Genomic DNA, 19,319 nt, shown 5'->3' on the forward strand with positions numbered 1-19,319 from the left:
TAGTTCCCTGTCAAGTCGTGCAAGTACTTGTTGTGTAATTGGAGTTAGCAAGCGACTTAGTTATCCATTCGGTGGATAAATGTTGTTGTTGCTCGTACTGTGATGTGACGTGATTGATTGATTGATTCGTTGTTTCGTCGCGGCGATTGCGTTGATTTGGAGGTTGAGCACATCATTCGCACTAACAATTGCGGAACACAACCCCATCCCATCCCCATACAATTCTTACCTACCAAACGCAGCACAATTCGACAAAGCGACATCGGATGATTAGAGACTCAATGCCTTCTCTTATCCTTCAAAACCCGCTGTTGGATGCGTATCTTTCCAAGAGCACGACATCTGCAACTTTTACTACGACATCATGGCCCCCAAGAAAGTTATCCTCAATGCCTTCGTGGAGATGTGTAAGTCATAGCACGTGATATGAAATACCATATTCCCGATACATGCAAACATTGTTATGCATGCCAGTAATATTGTAACTGACTCGACATGCCACTGATTAGGCAGTGGACATCAGTCCCCTGGACTCTGGAGACATCCCGATGACCACTCGCACGAGTTTAACAACGTCGAGCACTGGGTTGAACTTGCCAAATTGCTAGAGGAGGCAAAGTTCCATGGTATTTTTATTGCCGATGTTTTGGGTATGCCTAAATCCAAGATTCGTACCATAGTAATCGTGGGTATTCACATCAAGTAGGCGGTTACGATGTATACAATGGCAACCTTGATGCCGCCATTCGCTCCGGCGCACAATGGCCAGTCAATGAGCCTTTGGCGGTCGTCTCTGCAATGGCTGCCGCTACAAAGAGCATCGGCTTTGGTGTGACGGTATCGACGACATATGAGCAGCCCTACCACTTGGCTAGGCGGTTGTCCACCGTCGATCATCTGTCCAATGGAAGGTAAGAAACTCCGCAACCCTATACAGACCCCTTGCACTGCTAACAAAACATATAGACTTGGATGGAACGTACGTTCTCAATGTACTCATTCACTATGTGAATTATGTCTCTAATATTCAGTAGATTGTAACCAGCTATCTCGACTCGGCGGCCCGAAACATGGGTTTCAAAGAGCAACTCGCGGTACGTTGTCCCCTCTCATGGCCATCACTGGCGATACATTCAGGCCACCGACACTAAACCCACCTAGCATGACGAGAGATACGCTCAAGCAGAGGAGTACGTCAAAGTAATGTACAAGCTCTTCGAGTCCTCCTGGAGAGATGATGCCGTCGTTCTCGACCGGGAAAAGGGCATCTACACTCACCCAGAGCGCGTCCGTGAGATCAAGCACGAAGGCAAATTCTTCAGTGTGCCAGGCCCCCATATCTGCCAACCGAGCCCTCAACGCACTCCCTTGATCCTCCAGGCTGGTGCTTCGAAGGCCGGAAAGATCTTCGCGGCGCAGAATGCTGAGGCTATCTTCGTGTCCGCCCATGCGCCGGCCGTCTGCGCGAAGAACATTGCCGAGATCCGGGAGATTGCTAAGACACAGTTTGGTCGTGACCCAAGCAACATCAAGGTCCTTGCTCTCGTGACACCTATCCTTGGTCGAACAGAAGAGGAGGCACAGGCCAAACTCGCCGACTACCGCAAGTATGCTTCCCACGAGGGTGCTCTCACTCTTTTCGGAGGTTGGACCGGTATGGATCTCGGCAAGTACGGTGATGAGGAAGAGCTTCGCGAGGTCGAGAGCAATGCTGTCCGCTCTACTGTCGAAGGCTACGCGCGCTTCTCGCCTGGAACGTCGAAGTGGACGAAGCATACTATTGCCGAGCACGTCAGTCTTGGCGGAAACGGTCCTATCTTCGTTGGAACACCTGCACAAGTCGCAGACGCCTTCCAGATCTGGATCGACGAGGCGGGCGTGGATGGATTTAACTTGGTGAGTTGTTTCAGTGAATTCATGTCGGAAACATGACTGACAGTATTAGGCGTACACACTTTTCCCCCAGTCGTTCAAGGACATCATTGAGCTTCTGATTCCAGAGTTGAGGGCCCGTGGATTGTACTGGGACGACTACGCCGTTCCGCAGGGTACTTACCGCGAGAACTTTTACGAGAAGCAGGGTCAGAAGGGTCCCTTGGAGGAGCACGTCGCGTCGACATACAGGTGGAAGGCAGGTGTTGATGCCAAGGACCATACGATACCTCAATAGGTGTGCATTTAGTAAATAAATAATACGTATTACTTGAATCAGCTGTCTACACGGATTATTGCATGTGAAATTATGAGACTGCCAAAATACAATCTGTTGACTACAACGCAGTAACACAACCCTCGACCGTTCTTGTAACAGTGACTTGTATTACTTTAATCATCATGAGCACAACAGCTCTTGCATTCTATTACACAATCATATAGAATAGTTGTGATGTTTTGTTTGTTTACTGTGGAAGAAGGGAGGAGCAGCTCACTCTAGTATTCTTGTCTACACCGCCCACTTACAAACATTCTTCATCCTCCTCAACCCTCGAACGTTTTTCATCATCCACAACCTTTGAACATTCTTCTACCGTCCTCAAGTTCTTGAACCGTCCGTTTTTTGCCTCTGTCACCCAACAAATTTAAACATCTTGTCCTTTTTGTCTTTTCTTTTCCTTGAAAACGCATACAAATCATGTCAACCCATCAGTTTTTGCGAGCGACAGAGGATCAGGAGTTTGCGACGAGAGGGCGGCGAATATTCCACGAGATCGAGGAGGCCATTCGAGTCCGGCCCTTTACCTTTGTTCCGATGCCGGTTGTAGAGGGCCTTTATGCCTTCAACGTGGAGCCAATACACTATCAGGATGGAGTCGAAAACGCCAAGTCATTCTAACAAACTACGCCCACGAAGGCGGATCGATGATTTCGTGCTATTCAACTTTTACTGTCACGACATTGACCGGGGGGTCAATGTCGAAGCTTGAAACTGTCTGGCGAGTACATATCGCCAACAGAATGATCCAGACCACCGCCAAAGATATAGAACGGCGAAGAAGAGGACAAGTCGTAGGTGACCAATATCTTGATGTTGCTGCGCCAGAGGACGATTTCTTTCTGCTGTTGGGAACGGACAATGGGAAGGGAATTGGGAGAATGCTGGCGGCAAGGCCGCTATACTTTGGATGGAGAAGCCTGAAATCTGTCCGAATTTTTCTAAATCGCCAAGAAGCATTACATCTTTGCTGGGTCCTTGAAGAGCCGGAGGAAAAACCCAAGCAGAAGGAGATTCCCGATTGAAGTTCACCGATGTCAAGAAAAGAAATGCGCAAACATAAGCGCCAACAATCCTCGACAGCCTCGAAGGGTTAAACCTGAAATACCTGGGCATGTGTTGAAGAGAGAATGGTGACAAGGCTCCAATATTTGGGATGGAAAAGCCCCGGACAAGACAGATTTCCCCAGCTTGTTGGGTCACTTGCTAGATTCAGGCCTTAAACACAAAGCCTAACTTATGCTTTTGGGCTCGATTGAAGAGTATATTGTAGTCAATAGAAGTTATCTTCACAACACCCTCACCTCAACACTGGGCCAGTCATACAAGCTCAATCATTGTGTGAAATTGTGTAAATCATTACCACTAATGCATTAAGATCTAAAGTACTGACAATTTATCGTGGGGCAAACTGAGCATTATCGCGTATAGACGCCTTTGTAGTAGGGAGCATCACAGGTAATGAGTGAATCACGAGCAAAACGGATCTTCCGCCCCCGTACGAAAGAATAGGATGTTCAGACAGTGCTCATGAGAGAATACAAAGAAGGTTTGCCTGTAGCAATTTGTGGTGAGATAGACCCAAGTGTAGTGACTAGCACCGCAAAGACAGGATTGGTTATTTTCACACTTGCTTCATTTCTTGTACGCTGCCTTTAGCGAATCAAAGCGGTATATTTCTCATCGGTCAAAGGTATTGAACATTCAATAGTTTTTTTTGGCATACATATTTTACATTTTGAACTTAGAGGGAGTTACTGTGATTTATGGTAATTGGACAGCTATAATATTACATGACTGAGAATTCCTTGTTCCTCCTACTCCTGACCTTCAAGTTCTTCAACCTTATCGAACGCATCAAAGAACATGTTTCCCGCTTCATCATCATCGTCGGAATATATCATCACCTGTCGATTATCATAGATCTCTTCAGCTTCAGCAAAGAGCTCCTCGTCCGAGTCCTGGTCCCCATCCTCTGAAACATCATCCTCAATGAGTTGTTCCTTGGAGAGCGTGTGCTTGGAGATGTCGCGCTTCTTTTCTCTGGAATCGGTTGCGAAGAAAGGATGTTCTGCGAAGAGAGGTCTGCCAGTCGTCAAGAAGCCCATGGGGGTATGTTCGATGTCTTGACCTTTTCGACGAAGTGTAAGCCACTCATGAGCTAAGTCCTGTTAGTAAACCCTTTTCTAATTTTGACAGCTGACTTACTAAAGCTTGAAGCGTCTTTGGTAAATCCTCCCCAATTGTCAGTCGGACTCTGCGCACCCACGGTCTCGGAGAGACCAATATAATCCAGGAGCTCCGAATGTTCATCCCAAGCAAAGTAAAGGCGTCCAGCGAAAATTCCAAGTTCGATTTTGAGATGTACAGGGAAGACGAGATCGACAGGGAGCGGTGGGATAGCAAAGTAATCTAGGTTGTTAAAGTGCATCATCCGACGCGTGACTGGGGCAGCATAGACAATGAGATAGGCATGTGAACTATCAGATGGCGATTTTCGGAGAATGGGAATGACCTGGTCTGCCTCCTCTTGAGAAAGGGCTACGGCAAGCCCAGATTCATTCACAAGTATCCAGTGACAAAGTCGAATAAAATTGTCGTTTGGACTGATTGAATTGACCGTCCGATTGAATTCGCTGGAAAGGTAGAGATACGGCTCAGCCTTAGATTTCATAGCACCTTGAAGGACGCCCAACCCAGTACGCTGTAGAACGTCAAAGACAGGTTGATAAGCAGGACTTTCAAGACGCAAGATGCCAGTCTCCGCAAAGAAAGATATGTCCTGATGAAGCTTCCCGACTTTGTGTGCCGTAAAGTAGAACGGTTTCTGGACTTCTCGGACGTCTTCAACCTCATCCTCCACTTCACGCTCCACCTCCACTTCTTCAAGAGCAGAAGAATGTGTAGCCCGTCCACGATCTTGAAATGCCTTGCGTCGCAGTTGCAGTTTCTGTGCATACTGGCAGAGAGAATTATTTGAGACAAGCTTCTCTGTAAACTTTTGATGGAGTTTTGGTTCGTAAAGTTCTTGAAGGGTCAAAGACTCTCTCGACTTCAATGATGTGCAGTAGAGACTTCTTGAAGCAATACTCTTCAGAAAGTCCGCATTGTCCAACTTGCTCTGACTACGGTGCAGATAATTAACTCCCTGCGCGTAATAAAGTGGTTCTGTTTGTTCAATTGCAGTACAGGTTTGTTTAAGAAGCCATGAAATGACATCCGACGAATCAATATAATCGCCTTGGATCTTTTGCTGGACATCTGGAAAAGGTCAGTGGGGTTCATCTTTTAGCAGTTCCGTACTTACCGAGAATCTTCTGGTGTACTTCGGGTGGTGAAAACGTTGTAACAGATTGAGTTGTACCAAGCAGTCGCATTCTCATGGCTGCTTGCGCAAAAGCGTCCTTTGTCAGATGCGGGCCCAACGTCAACGCAGCTTTGGCATTTGGCGGAAACTTAATGTCGATTCCACGACAATGACTTTCATCAAGATAGACCACGCAATTCTCAAGACGCTCTGCGAATGGAGATGCAACCAGTGGGATCAATTTGCCATTCTTGTAGATCACCCAAGCACGGTGATCAGACGAATCGAAATAGACCGCCACGGAAGCATCATGATCAATTTTAAGCCATTCCATGGCGAGACTCCGGTTGTCATGCTCGAGGATCTGAGCACCGGCATCAATAAGGATTCGGAGTCTTTCACTATGACTGGGGTTCTGTAGACCTTTTCCAAACGGGTCCACAAGTTTTGCCAGTAAATCTGTTTCACTTAGACGCTTTCCTTGATCATCTACAGCAGGCACATATCTCCGATTTCGTCCCTCGAGTAAGTATGACAGAACTTCTGCATTAGTATGCTTCAGCTCTGCCAGATCATTCTGCTGAATGGTCATGGGAAGTTGATGCCGAGAGTCATTCGTACCAGAAAACCCGGTGGTCGCACAGTTGAGCTTGCGGTCTGGGTCAAATTGGACAAGGTCCCAGCCGGACGCTTGTAGTTTAGTCTCGAATTGTTTTGCATGCTTCGGAAAGACGAAGTTATTCAAGTAAAAGTCTATCATGTGGATGTTGTGTCGGACGTGCTGATAGAGAGTTGCGAATTGAACAGTGTCATCCGGATTGATGATCTTGTGGTCACTCAGGCTTTCGGGAACACCACTGCTGACCCATGTCTCAAACTCGACGCCTGGCTCATCAGATTTGAGCAACTGCTCAAAGGAGTGCTTGAACTGGCTAGTTGTGAGGCCTTCATAATAGAAGGATAAACACGTCAGAATGATTGCTACATCTGGGTGGCCCCATTCGGACGTAGGCGATGGTACACCTTTCGCATGATACGGCACGGCGATTGGTTCGCGAGTTGGATGAAGACCGTATTGCACATTCCACCTTTTCTTCAGGGTTGACAGAAGTATGCGATGGACCAGCAGCCCTCTTAGCAGGTAGACTGCTTTCATTAAATGAATATTATCTTTCAGCCCTTTGGCAATTCTTTTGGCAATCTTCGATGATACGCTAGGTGATGAAATGAAAAGCTTCATATCATTCATGTCGCTCTCTGTACATCCTGAGCATCTAATTAACTGTCCTTGGCCGAAAGCTTCTACGATTTGACTGAGAAGATAATCCTCAACGTCGTGCCGAAGAAAATAGAGCAAAGGATACTCGCCGCGATGTCGGTGTACAACCTCCAAGCTTAGAGGGAAGCGGTGAAGCAGGTCCGGAATGAACGACTTCACAAGTCGAAGGAGTGACTGGATGACTTGCCAACGTAAAGGATGTCCGTCTACGGTTCTCTGTATGCCAGATGGATATATGAGCTGTGTTCGAATCGCCAAGGTGACATCACACTCATCTAGAACATCCCGAGCATGCTTGTCTAGGAACTTCTGTATCCTGATCATTGGGCCCGCCGCTTGCATGCGCTCCTCACATAACCGCTGTAGTCCGCTAAGTCTGAATGAAAGGAGGTGCTCCGGGAGAGCCAGCACGACACCTTTATTTATTCTCGCGTCGTTGTGAAGATTACCGTAGAGCTGAATGAGCTCATCGTTGGTAGGTGTACTTCTGGAAAATGGTATATGGATGACTTCGCGATTCAAAGCCCCTCCAAGTTTCGCTTGTAGTACTTGCGCCGATTGCAATAGGAGAGCGCGAGGTACCACGACTCTCAGCAGATGATTTCCATCTGCCAGGATAGACACGACCATAGGAAGAATGCAGGAAGTTTTGCCCTTGCCCATCAATAGTTGAACAACTGAATTCTTTCCGGACGAAGGTGAGATGACAGCCTCTGCGACCTTCACTTGCTCTTCTCTAAGCATCACGTTGCTATCGATTTCGAGCAAGAGCCAATCAGGTCTCTCAATTGGTTTCCAATTAGTGTGTCCAGGGTTCTTGCGCTCATCTTCCAGCTGTTGGGTTTTCCCTGTTAGTGATGCATCTTTTATTCGGAGTAATCTCTGGTAAGCACATAGCTGCACCCCAAGATCAATAAGGGCCTGACGCACACCCTCGCCGAAGGAAACATTTGAGATAGAACGGAGCTCCGAGAGCAGATCCAGTGGAGACATGGAAGGCCACAAGTCTGCATGCTTCAGCCATATTGAGCGACGGTCTTGAATAGCAAGCGTCTTTCGTATATGCTGAATCATTTCGTTGTACAAGCGGGCCGCCTCATGTACTTCGAAGTCGTGTTTAGTAGGTATGAATTCAGAATTCATAACTTGTGGCATACTCAAATGGCCGACAAGTGACTGTACACTGTCGTTCATCTCTGTCGCAAAGTCTCTTTCCACCGTTGACGTTGTGTTCTGCAGCTTCCTAACAATCATCTCCAACTCTTTAACGGATTCTGGAATTCGTGCTAACCGCTTCTTTCTTTGAGCTGGAGGATTAATCGTATGACCGCAAAGTTTGCTTCGGGACGCAAAAGGTACGATACCAAGAGAGTTACCACTAGAAAGGCTTTCCGTAGCTCTTGAGGAAATGCCTAAATGACCTTTTTCCATCCTGGTCGCGAGCAGATCGCCTAATGTTGGGATATCATGGGCACGCAGTCTAGATTCATAGTACGTATCGTCCAATCCAGGATTGGGCGGATTGATTTCAGGATTTCCGATAGTGTTTGGTGCTGTTGTTGGAAGTGATTGGCTGCGGTCTAGAGCAATTTGTAACTTCTTCAAGTGATGGTCTAAGTCGGCGTTCTGAGCCAGTCGCTTCCACTCTGCCGATACTAGCTCAAGAGCCTTTTTAACATCCACCAGAGATGCATCAATAGCTGCAAGCGATTCAGCATCGATAATTGGACGTGGCCATTGTTTGCAGATATCTTTGGCAAGCACCTGACAACTGGCTTCAACGTCCTTTTGATGTTTGATTCTCATGAGGGCAAGTTGGCCTGACTTTCCTCGGCTGGTTTCACTTGTTGACTCGAAAGGTACACATGCATCCTTCATAAGCAACATCATTTTTGTCGCTACCGGTAGCTCACCAGATATGAAGTCAACATAAGAAGAGTGATTTGAAGGCAACTCAATTGCTTTGACTCCCTCGAGCATCGCGAAAGAAGATAGAGCTCCCAAAAGCTCCATATTCGCCACTTGTGAGAATGCCATAGTCCCAAACAGGAACATCAAGTGGTACCGCTCAGGCTTCTTGGAGGAGATTGCCAACAAGGATATTGGGCCCCATTCTTGTGCGAGATCCACTAACATCATATCAGACAATCGAACTTTCTCATATGGCATATCATAGCTTCCGATCAAAGGATAGCCCTCAAGAAGATGCGGAAGGCTTTTCGAGGCTTTGGGAGGCTGGGTTTGATCCAGAAACCAAGTTGCCACCGCCTTAGAGTAGCTGCACTTATTAGAAACGTGTGCTAGGTCTCTAGCATCATATTCCCTATCTTTGGCCAAGGAGCTTTTCTGTACGCGACAGAAAGCACGACGCTCAAGATGGGATAGTTGATAGGAATGCATTTTCATCAGGTCATGTGCACTCTGAGTGTTGAACTTGCTTAAGGATGTTGATTTCAGAAGAATCCGAGCAATACACGCTCGAAATCGATCATCCTGTATTGTAACCGTCAGATCTTGGCGCCAATGCACTCTTTCCATGGATTTGAGATCCTGGGGGTAGTAATCTCTAGCAGGAGTTAACGCCGAGATGTTTCGTAATAGCTGGACGGGAGTCGGTGTAAGTGCAGTCCAAGGTTGATACAGTCCACTCTCGAGACATCTGATGGCCTCATCGATTCCCGTGCGACCAGTGAGGCTATCAGGAAGATGGTGCGAAGTATACGCGTGACATTGGGCTTTGTAGTAGAGAGTCAGCGGCTCAGCGGGGCAATCCAGACGGCCAAGAATCGGATCAATGTCAAATTTGAGGTATTCTCCCTTACTCTCTACCACAATGAGCAAATGTTCGCCTGGCGACATGATGAATTTCAAGTCTCCGAAAGGTACCAGTATACTGCGCCGCTCCTTATTTTTGACGGATCGAATAACTAATTTGCTTAAGAGGCCCGTCCACACCCCAGGTTCTTGCTCGGGGCCATAGGGTACCACTGCGTCGTGCTGTTTGCAATAGAGGAGACCGGAGTCCCTAACGTGGAACACGAGCTCCAAGCGATTGAGTTCCACACAAAGGCGAGGGTATCTTGCATGGGACTGGTACACCAAAATATGCCTGCCATCCTCGAAACGATGAAAATTTCGGGCGACATCTTTCGCAGTCATACTGTGTGGGTCCAATAAAACAGATTTCCTCCTTGTTGCAGTACCTGTGCGAAGATTTATCGTCCAGTTTCCGTCCCTTTGCTTCCAAATATCACGCCTTCGGATTTCCATCACCCCAGTATGCACGTCCAGCCAGTGGTAACAATTGTCTATCATTACGCTGGGTAGGTCGAAGTGGACTGGCGATTGGAAAATCGACCGTTGGATCAGTTCCAGGGTCGAGCCGTGCCTCGTTGCTCGTACAATTACCGCATTGTCGCGAAGGCCCAGGTGGATTCTATGACCATTTGGCATTGGCCTGTCTACGTAATAGGCCATGCCATTGAGCCACGATGGTCGCACACGAAAATTGTATGATTCAAAAAGGATCTTTACTGCTTGAGACTGACGATATGCCACTGGAAGAGTACCAGACTGTTGTCCATCGATGAGAAAGTCGCCTTGAAGAAAGTGAATGTGAACATGATGCGTGACATTCTGTCGAGCCATTTTTATTCTGATGTGCACCCAACCGGTGTTTTCAATGAGCTCAATCTCTAGACGATGATCTGAAGACTCAGCGGAAACAGGCCAGATCTCTTCAAGGACATCTAGTATCACTTCTGGTTGCCTAACGATGCACGCTTGAAGTTTTGCGTAGATCTGTTGGCCCAAATGAATATCGTTCAACAAATTCGTGCGTAGGCAGTGTGGTATATTGTCGAAAGCTCCGATGTGGGCCTCGTGTAGGAAGATCGATGCACAAATGTACTGTTTTGTTTCCTTTCGTGATAAATCGAAAGGCATTTGGGGCGCTAAACGAAATGTGCTTTTCGTTAGCACGGCAGCCCAAGTCGCGAAGATGGCTGACTCGCTGGGAAGGTCAGGGCATGATCGCAACATGATGCACCATTCCCAACAGATCGCTCGTGCATTATGAAGCATTTCGGATGCGGAACGCACCACATTTGGATCATCCGACATTGACTTGACTTTGAGCAGCATGAGTACCAGCATACTCATCTGAATTGGTTCGCGCCAATTCTCCCTAATCGCCTCAAGCCGTTGGCTCACTTGCTCAAGTAACTTGTGGCAAAACGTTACGTCCTGGAATACCTCATGAACCTCACTTGAATTTCCACCCTCCAATGCCGGGCCCACTTGCTGAGCCAATGCTGTCACAATTGCCCATGTCGATTCTGCAGAGAAATTCAAATTGGTAGAGCCTAGCTCCCTTAAAAGAGTGAGCCATCTACAGTGAGTTCCAACAAGCAAGTTGTTCCAAGACATAAACTCATGAGTATTCAAAGTGACCGGACACTTTGATTGTTCTGCAATGATGTCGTTGGATGTTGGCCAATGGTTGAAGGACGGGCGAAACATTGAAAAGGGTGATCCTGCAGGTAGAATGAGAGGGAAATTTGACGCTGGTGGAAGATGTTCACGCTTCGATGTCCACATGAAATTCTCGATGTCGTAGTAATCCAACCTGAGGCCACATGGCCGGCAGACCTCGTCAAGGGAAGTAGGGAATCGTACGGTGGCGTAGTGGGAATCGAGATGGGACTTCTTAACTGAAGCCATCGACACCATCGTATTGGAACTTCCTCCATGCAATTTGAGGCCTAAATAATTAGCAAGCTCAAAGATTCCGTCTACTACTTTCGCATCTGCGTAGAAAAATCGGGTCAAGAGTCGCCACGTAGCATCACGGTAAGCAGCAAAGGCTTCCGGAGGCGCGAGCTCAAATACTACGGCCTTAGCAGCGTATTCGGGAGTCGGCAGCGGATGTTCGTGGATTTCGATTTGAATATTTCTAGCTTCATGCATGTATCGATGATGCCAGCATACTGCCCGATGTTTGCTTTGCACGGATCCGTCGGGCATGATTTTGTCCTCAAAGCCCGGGCACCGAGACTCTTTGATTTTTTTCATGAGTTCCTCATGTTCAGCGTTCTTTGTAGTCCATTCCTTCTCTTTGACCTGACGATCAATTTCAGCTTGCGATTCGATCCTTTCCCGCCGAAGACGCATATTCAAAGCATGTGAAGAAGTATCATAGTATTGTACCGCAAAACAATCCTCAGAAGGAGTGTCATAGATGGTCTTTGGGTCTTTGCCTTTGCGGCGTCTGCATCTTCTCAAAGCGTAGCATTCGACACGTCGCAGGCGAACCAGATCCTCCAGCGAAAGAAGTTGCAATTTCTCGAAGATCTTTAAGTGGAAACCGGGCTGGTACTCGCTCAGTATGCTATAGCAAAATATAGCACATCGATCTAGGATGACCCAAAGTTCGAACAAAGTCAAGAACATCTGACTTTTAAGGTTGGGATATTCATCATACGCAGTTCCGACGGTTTCAATGTACTCCTTAATAAGTCTAGAAACCTTTTTGCAGATAGCCTCGTAGTCGATTGATCTAGAAGAGTCAGACAGCATCTGTCGATAATTGGACGCTTTCTGTCGCATACGATCGTCCATTTTGTTCAGAGTCAAGTATTTATCTGTGATTCGAGAAAATATTTCCGTTTTCGCTTTTGTACGCTCATAATTTCTGATAAATTTTGAGGCATTGAGAACCGGCTGTTGCGCAGGCAGTGGGTTGAAGATGATTCGTCGTAATAGTGGCCCACTGAGTGTCAAACTCAGGACACAATCCGAGGGGGGTGCCCGCACTGGCAGCAGTTTGATGACACGCCTTGTTTTCTTTTGTACATCTTCCCACTGGCGTTCTATGTAGGTCATTGCTACTGTGAGTGATCTATCATAGATTGGATGCAATGCACGGATGAGGCGGTCCAAAACAGGGGCGGCTTCTTGCCAGTCGAGTTTTCTATCACTCTCGAGCTTTGCGATCCGGAGTCCGAGTTTGCGTTTGAGATGGTAAATCTGCTCTGAGGGGATTTCGCCTACGGTATCGTCTAGGAGAGACACCAAGAACGTACACATGATGAGCTTGTAGTATACGTGACCAACCTGACCACCTAGCAATCGATATAGATGCCGCTGCAACGCGACGCGAAGCACGAGATAATACGGAGAGCGTCTCCAGGGTTTGCGAGCATTGTCGAATGATACGGTGTCTCGTACCCTTTTTCGCAGCAGCGTGCAATTAGCAGACTGGCCAGTTGCCTCGAGGATGGACATTAAAAGGCCGCTTATAATGGCTGGATCTGCGGTATCACGGATTTCGGGCAAAGGCGCGTTCGCCTTGTAGGTCACGGCGGAGAACTTCTTGACACATTCGATGCTGGCCTGCTGGAGGAACGTGCCCAAAGCATCACGGAAGGTCTTGTCGGCTATGATATGGGCTGGTACAGTGACTGCATGTCCTGGGAAAGTTCGCCGTAGGGCGTTCTCCGCGGCCAGAACTGCAGCAGATGCGGCGGAAGCCTCGAAGACTTCGAACGTTACGCATGGCTCAGCACCCGCTCTGGTTTGAAAGTCAGTATGTCGGTCAGTTACTGTTGCGGTATTTCACTCACTTGTCTTCCCGGTACACGAGCAAGGCCGCATTTTGCTCCGTAGCATGTAAGAACAGCGTCTGTGAAGTATTGAGAGTCGCTAATTCTTCCACGAAAACGTCTTTGTCGATCTTTCCGTCGACATTGATGGCTTTGCTCTTAACGAAAGATACACGAGCTGCTTCAATCGCGTAAAAGTGATCAGTTGATGCATGAGGGCTAACGGCCTTTATGGCACGTGTGAGGCGGTCGTGAAGTTCTCTTTCAATGGAGAAGAGGTTGGAATCCTCTCTACCAGGAACGTCTCGAGGCAACACGACATGGTAATACAACTTCTGTAGAAGGTGTGCCGGCCCGCCTGAAGCAGCTGCCATCGCGAAGATTGAACAGAAACAAACGCGAGGGTACTGGTTAGGGAAAGATAGGAGAAGGGAAGCTGCGTTTGAAAACAGCGGTCAAGAGTGAAGCTGGGGTGGGTGGAAGGGTTGTTGTTGTTGACGCAAAGATGGGGGAGTTAGAGCGAGGGTAACGGAAGGTGAAGGAAATTCGTCGTAAATCCACAACGGGAAGCTGCATGCTCCCGCGCGAAGTAGAAGCAAACACGGTTCCACGTGACGCGCTCAATCGCGTTTGAAATGATAGAATGCTGCAAACTTTCAGTGTGACCGAAACCATGTCAAATTGCATCATCGTTATGAGCGCTCGATGATATGAGCGGCTCCCAGCAGTTATGTTGACTATCAAGGCCTTCGGATAATTTATGAATTAGCTATTTAAATAAGGCCAATCAGTCATAGGGGCATTCTACTGAGGCTTTAGGATACGATAATCAAGTTCCTTTCCATTCATCTATTGCCCTGCCCTCAAAGCGTTTAGAAGAATGACTGCCAGATCGTACTAATCCTTGGATGTATTGTGTTTCGTGTATGACTTCACTCGCCATGTAATTCTCTACCACCACATCAACCAATCCGGGCCCTTGGAATTGACCGAACTTGTGATCACTGGCATTGATGTACCTTCTTCCTTGATAGGAAATGAAAGCGCTGTTCTACACCGCTCGCTCTTGTATACGAGGACTTCTTGCACTGGTAAGCTTCCAACCCACCATCTGACAGATTCCACGCCAATCACATGATCTAGCCTTACATGTGATTGCCCGCACTTTCTAAATCAATTATTTGGTGTATTTTGAATGATTTAAAGTACCTCATAAGAGGTTGTACCTTGATTTCGGAAACGGCTCTAACAACACCAGAAATCTGAAGGAACCATCCATGTACTCCTGTCTCTCATGAACTGGATCTAGCTAGTTGAAGTCAGATTATTAGCATCAGTTAGATTGAGTCAAATCGCAAGATCATGTCCATGAAAGAACTACTAGCGAATAGAAGAAAGCATGCGAATGCTTATCAACTTGGTGCTCATTCATTCATCTGCGACCTTCCTGAATTCATTCCACTTTTAGCGAAGTCTAATGAGATCAATGTGCATCGACAACTTTGTTCATTTGGACATCTTGTGTAGTGTTATCTGAATTCACCTGTTCACACATGCATCAGATCATAGACTCCTCATAAGTGAAGCAAGACATGCGGTACCAGGCATTCATGGCGTGCACACATCTTCGCACAGAAAGCCGGTCCATGGCCATGCAGCGAAATATTCCCCTTTCGGTTCATAAAATAGAGTCAGCGCCGAAAGTTACTCCGAGTTTGTAGCTTTTCTTCTACGATGAGTTTTTTCAAGATCCGGTGGTGTACCAGTAGGATGTGACTTGTGACTTGATCAACGACTTACGCGAACATACGAGATATCCTTGGACATTGTTTGGGGTACTACGAGATGTGCCTAAGACACTGTACTTTTCTTACTGGGCGCGACAACTAATACATTCAGAGTCAGATCAAATTCGCCGGTGGTTGCTCGTTTTCTTACTTCCAAACCCTGGCATTCAATTATAACTCCTTTCTCGTCTCCTTGGGTGCTGTGTTCTAGTCTTTGAAGATCGAGATATCGGAGGTGCATACAGACAAATTTCTCTTTGACATATAAACCCAAAGTATTCAGGACTCGACGAACAATAATCAATTAGCCACAGCACGAGTAGGTCACCAAACTCCATTTGCACATTTAATTGCAAAATTGAGCATGACCTCATAGACATGAGTCGCGTGGTGACGTATGATGGGAAAGATTTAGCCTGATGAAATGTTGAGAGGCCTTCAGCATGATCTATACCCTGAACTTCAGAGACCTACTGAAGATGACCTCTATGAAGTCGAAGTAGAGAAGGCTATCATTTCGGTCCTTCATGGTTAGGGAATTGACTATATGCAGCGTCTGAACGTCGCACCTGCCTACCTGGAACATGTTTCGACGGATAATACCCAGGCCTAGCGCCATAATGTATTACAACTAACACGATCGCTTCACGGTTCAATCGCACAAAACATTTACTACCCCATAACTGATCCCTTCCAAACTCTGATTCGAAACGCTCCGCAATAGGTGACGGATTGGGTATCAATCTCATCAAACATTGCCATGTCGGATCCTTCCCGGCTGGACCCCCGAAAAACTAAACGCTAATAAGACGGACGTCTTACGACTATCGGATCAGGACGTTCCCCTGACATTGGGCACCACCTGTGCGCATTTCGCAAACTTCATGCATATCTTTTCAGTTCCTACTCTCGTACGTGAGTGTGCGAATCCAATAAATGCAAAGGGCGCATCCACGTCACCATCGACATCTCTAAGCGCAAATCCCAACGCCCTTCACAATCGGCTTCAAAACTGATAACCGAGGTTACGTCCACCCCTCATGGAAAACCAACTCATTGGACAAACCCCCTACCAGAATCGCCAAATGATCCAATAACAACCTAGCAGCCTTTTCCAAAAACCAGAACCCGCCGATCTCGCGTCAAGATTGCCGCAAAGGGGGCACGGGGATCCTTGCCACCCGACATCTTTTCCACGATTTCTTTAGCACTTCGGCCCGTGGAGGGGGAATAGCGCGTGGGAAAAGGCAAACGCGATCACCTCCCCACCTCGAAACGGCAAAGCGGCTCCAGTTTAAAAGCGCGGAAGAGTTCCGGCCGTGAGGGAGTTAGGCGTTATCGCCGGTCAGCAACTGTTATTCTCCTCTGCGTGCGTAGGAACAGCCAGCGCGAGCGCCCTATCCACACACCCCCCGGCCCCACGCCCTGTGGGTTGGGAGGGATGGTGGAGGGATGGAGGACTTTTTTCTTTAGCCATGAGTCGTTCGTTGGGTCGTTGATTCGTCCCTCGTTTCGCGAACGTTGACTCTTTCTCTCTCTCCTTCATTCTCTTTTCTCCCCTTCGATCCCCTCCCGTCGAATTCGCCAATCCGTGTCCGTTCGTTCGTTCCATGGGATAGAAAGCGCCGATATATATAGAGCGCCCTCGCGACAATGGCAATAGAAGAGAAGGAATACAAAACGACCACCTCGGTGGATCGATCAACCGAGGCTGAGATCGAAGATGACGACGGCGACCATTCATCCATCTCGTCCCTGTCGACGGACTCTCAATCCTCATCAGACGAGATCCAGTCAATCCACCAGTCGCTCAGTCGCAATGCGGGTCTCGAAGAAGGGCTCGACAAGGGGGGTTTGGCGGCGATCACGACGGTGACGACGAACATGACGACCGACCCGCGCTTCGAGGTGGACTTCGAGGGCGCCGACAATCCGCAGGAGTGGGACATGAAGAGGAAGAGCGTCATCATCTTCTTCATGTCGTTCTCGACGTTAGTCGTGGTCATGTATTCCACGAGCTACACGGCTGGTATCCCGGGCATGATGAGGTCGTTTGGGATCCACGAGAAGACGCCCGTCGTCCTGGGAGTGACTCTGTATCTTTTTGGCCTCGCTCTCGGTTCAATCGTGCTGGCGCCCTTGAGTGAAATATACGGCCGGAGACCCGTCTACCTGATCGCCGTGTTCTGTTTCCTCGTTTTGATAATACCATGCGCCCTGGCTAAGGACCTCGCCACCATCCTCGTCGTGCGGTTCTTCGGCGCAATCGCTGGATCCGCAATGATATCGAACGCCCCCGGTACCGTCAGTGATATCATCCAGGAGGAATGGAGGGCACTCGCTTTTTCAATCTGGAGTATAGGTCCGATGAACGGCCCCGTTGTTGGGCCCATCGTTGGTGGTTTCGTCTTGTAAGCTCGCCTGCCACCTTTGAAATTACCTTTCCTAACAACCTTCCAGCCAATACATGGGATGGCGCTGGACAAACTGGGTCGTAATGATCGGGTCAGGAGTAGCATGGGGCATGGTCTGGCTCGTACCGGAGACGTACGCGCCCGCAATCCTGCGCGCAAAGTCCGCAAAGAAGCGCAAGGAGACCGGCGAAGACCGCTGGTACTCCCGGTACGACGAGAAGAAAGCCTTCTGGCCTATGCTGAAGGAGAACCTCATCCGCCCAGTCGCCATGGGCGTCAAGGAACCCATCTGGTACGTTTACAGCCTCTCCCTCTTCCGTTTACTGCTTCGCTTGCTAACCAACCCCCCCCCCAGCATCTTCTGGAACGTCTACATCGCCCTCGTCTACGCCCTCCTCTACCTCTGCTTCGTCTCCTACCCGATCGTCTTCTCCGAGCTCCGCGGCTGGAGCCCCGGGATGACGGGCCTCGCGTACTGCGGCATCGGCGTCGGGGGCGCCATAACCGTCTGCTGCGAGCCCCTCATACGCCGCTTCATCAACTCGCACGCCCCGGACCCCTCAACCGGCAAGCCGCCCCCGGAATCCATGATCTCCATCGTCTGCATCGCCGCGTTCCTCTGCCCGATCGGCGAGATGATCTTCGCGTGGACATGCACGCCCAACGTCCACTGGATCGCGCCCATCATCGCGGGAATCCCGTTCGGCGCGGGCAACAACGCGATTTTCATATACGGCTCGAACTACCTGATTCATTCGTATGGGATATACGCTGCGTCGGCGTTGGCGGGTAATGCGGTGTTGAGGAGCGTTGTCGGCGGTGTGCTGCCGCTTGCTGGTCCCCAGATGTGAGTTCCCCCCCCCCCCCCCCCCCCCCCCCCCCCCCCCACCAACCAACCTTCAATCAGATATGCCTTTTCTTGGAACGAATCTAACGATACGTAGGTACGCTACCTTGGGCCCCCACTGGTCCGGCACAATGCTCAGCTTGATCGAATTCGCGATCGTGCCCATCCCGCTCGTGTTCTACCGCTACGGCCACAAGATCCGCAGCAAGTCGGCGTTGATCCGCCGTATGCGCGAGGACAGGGAGAAGCTCGAGGCGAGGTTGAAGAAGGCGGCGGAGAGGGAGCAGAGGGCGAAGGCGAGGGAGGGGACGATCGGAGGGGACGAGAAGAAGGAGATGGAGGTTTGATTGACTTGCTTACTGTTGTGTAAAATCATGGGGCATTGTTTGGCGTTTGAGCGTTATTGGAGATACCATTTTTTGCGGGTTATGGGCTGGGTTGGTTGGGTGAGGGTTGGGTGTATATAGTTGGGGGCATATGTTTGAGGTACATATATTTGAGGTACATATATTCGGGGTACATATATTCGAGGTACATACACGCATTTTACGCATAATTAATACTTATTCACCATCAACAAGGTTTCAAATCTCTCCGAACGAAGGATCCCGAGACAGATACATCCCCTCCCCTCTTTGTATATATACAAACCCCAAAAGCCAACTCACCACATCTCAAAACCACAACATCGGATTGCGAATCTGGGAGCAGGGTTCGAAGGGGAGGGTTTGAGGTTGGCTTGAGACGGGGTGATGTGGCAAGGAGGATCGCAAAGGGTTGGATACACAATACTTCTGCTACAACATGGCTGAAAGGCATAGCTGATGTGTGCGATGTATGCACTGATCTTGGTGGACTGTTGGAGAGTTGC

The 19,319-nt window shown here is 48.6% G+C and overlaps 4 protein-coding genes across 4 annotated transcripts; 2 read left to right on the plus strand and 2 right to left on the minus strand.

The window, feature by feature from the left end:
• Positions 1 to 364: 364 nt before the first annotated feature.
• Positions 365 to 2,170, plus strand: BU24DRAFT_448545 (Nitrilotriacetate monooxygenase component A/pristinamycin IIA synthase subunit A; the record flags this gene model as incomplete). The annotated part of the gene is made up of 7 exons (XM_033530895.1): positions 365 to 407; positions 510 to 650; positions 707 to 911; positions 967 to 979; positions 1,035 to 1,094; positions 1,162 to 1,896; positions 1,946 to 2,170. 7 exons carry the CDS (start codon positions 365 to 367, stop codon positions 2,168 to 2,170), a joined length of 1,422 nt encoding a protein of 473 aa, XP_033388558.1.
• Positions 2,171 to 4,028: 1,858 nt separating this feature from the next.
• Positions 4,029 to 13,774, minus strand: BU24DRAFT_477383 (uncharacterized protein; the record flags this gene model as incomplete). Its single annotated transcript, XM_033532982.1, has 4 exons — positions 4,029 to 4,373; positions 4,421 to 5,473; positions 5,520 to 13,369; positions 13,422 to 13,774. The coding sequence occupies 4 exons, from the start codon at positions 13,772 to 13,774 to the stop codon at positions 4,030 to 4,032; spliced, it is 9,600 nt and encodes a 3,199-aa protein (XP_033388559.1).
• A 2,621-nt stretch (positions 13,775 to 16,395) lies between these two features.
• Positions 16,396 to 18,908, plus strand: BU24DRAFT_135516 (MFS general substrate transporter). Its single transcript, XM_033521070.1, has 4 exons — positions 16,396 to 17,598; positions 17,648 to 17,893; positions 17,957 to 18,448; positions 18,546 to 18,908. The coding sequence occupies exons 1-4, from the start codon at positions 16,841 to 16,843 to the stop codon at positions 18,793 to 18,795; spliced, it is 1,746 nt and encodes a 581-aa protein (XP_033388560.1). The 5' UTR covers positions 16,396 to 16,840; the 3' UTR covers positions 18,796 to 18,908.
• On the minus strand, positions 18,909 to 19,302 carry BU24DRAFT_135513 (uncharacterized protein). Its single transcript, XM_033521069.1, has one exon. The coding sequence runs from the start codon at positions 19,265 to 19,267 to the stop codon at positions 19,022 to 19,024; it is 246 nt and encodes an 81-aa protein (XP_033388561.1). The 5' UTR covers positions 19,268 to 19,302; the 3' UTR covers positions 18,909 to 19,021.
• Between the last annotated feature and the right edge of the window lie 17 nt (positions 19,303 to 19,319).

This window comes from Aaosphaeria arxii, assembly GCF_010015735.1.
Source record: "Aaosphaeria arxii CBS 175.79 unplaced genomic scaffold BU24scaffold_2, whole genome shotgun sequence".
NCBI lineage: Eukaryota > Fungi > Ascomycota > Dothideomycetes > Pleosporales > Aaosphaeria > Aaosphaeria arxii.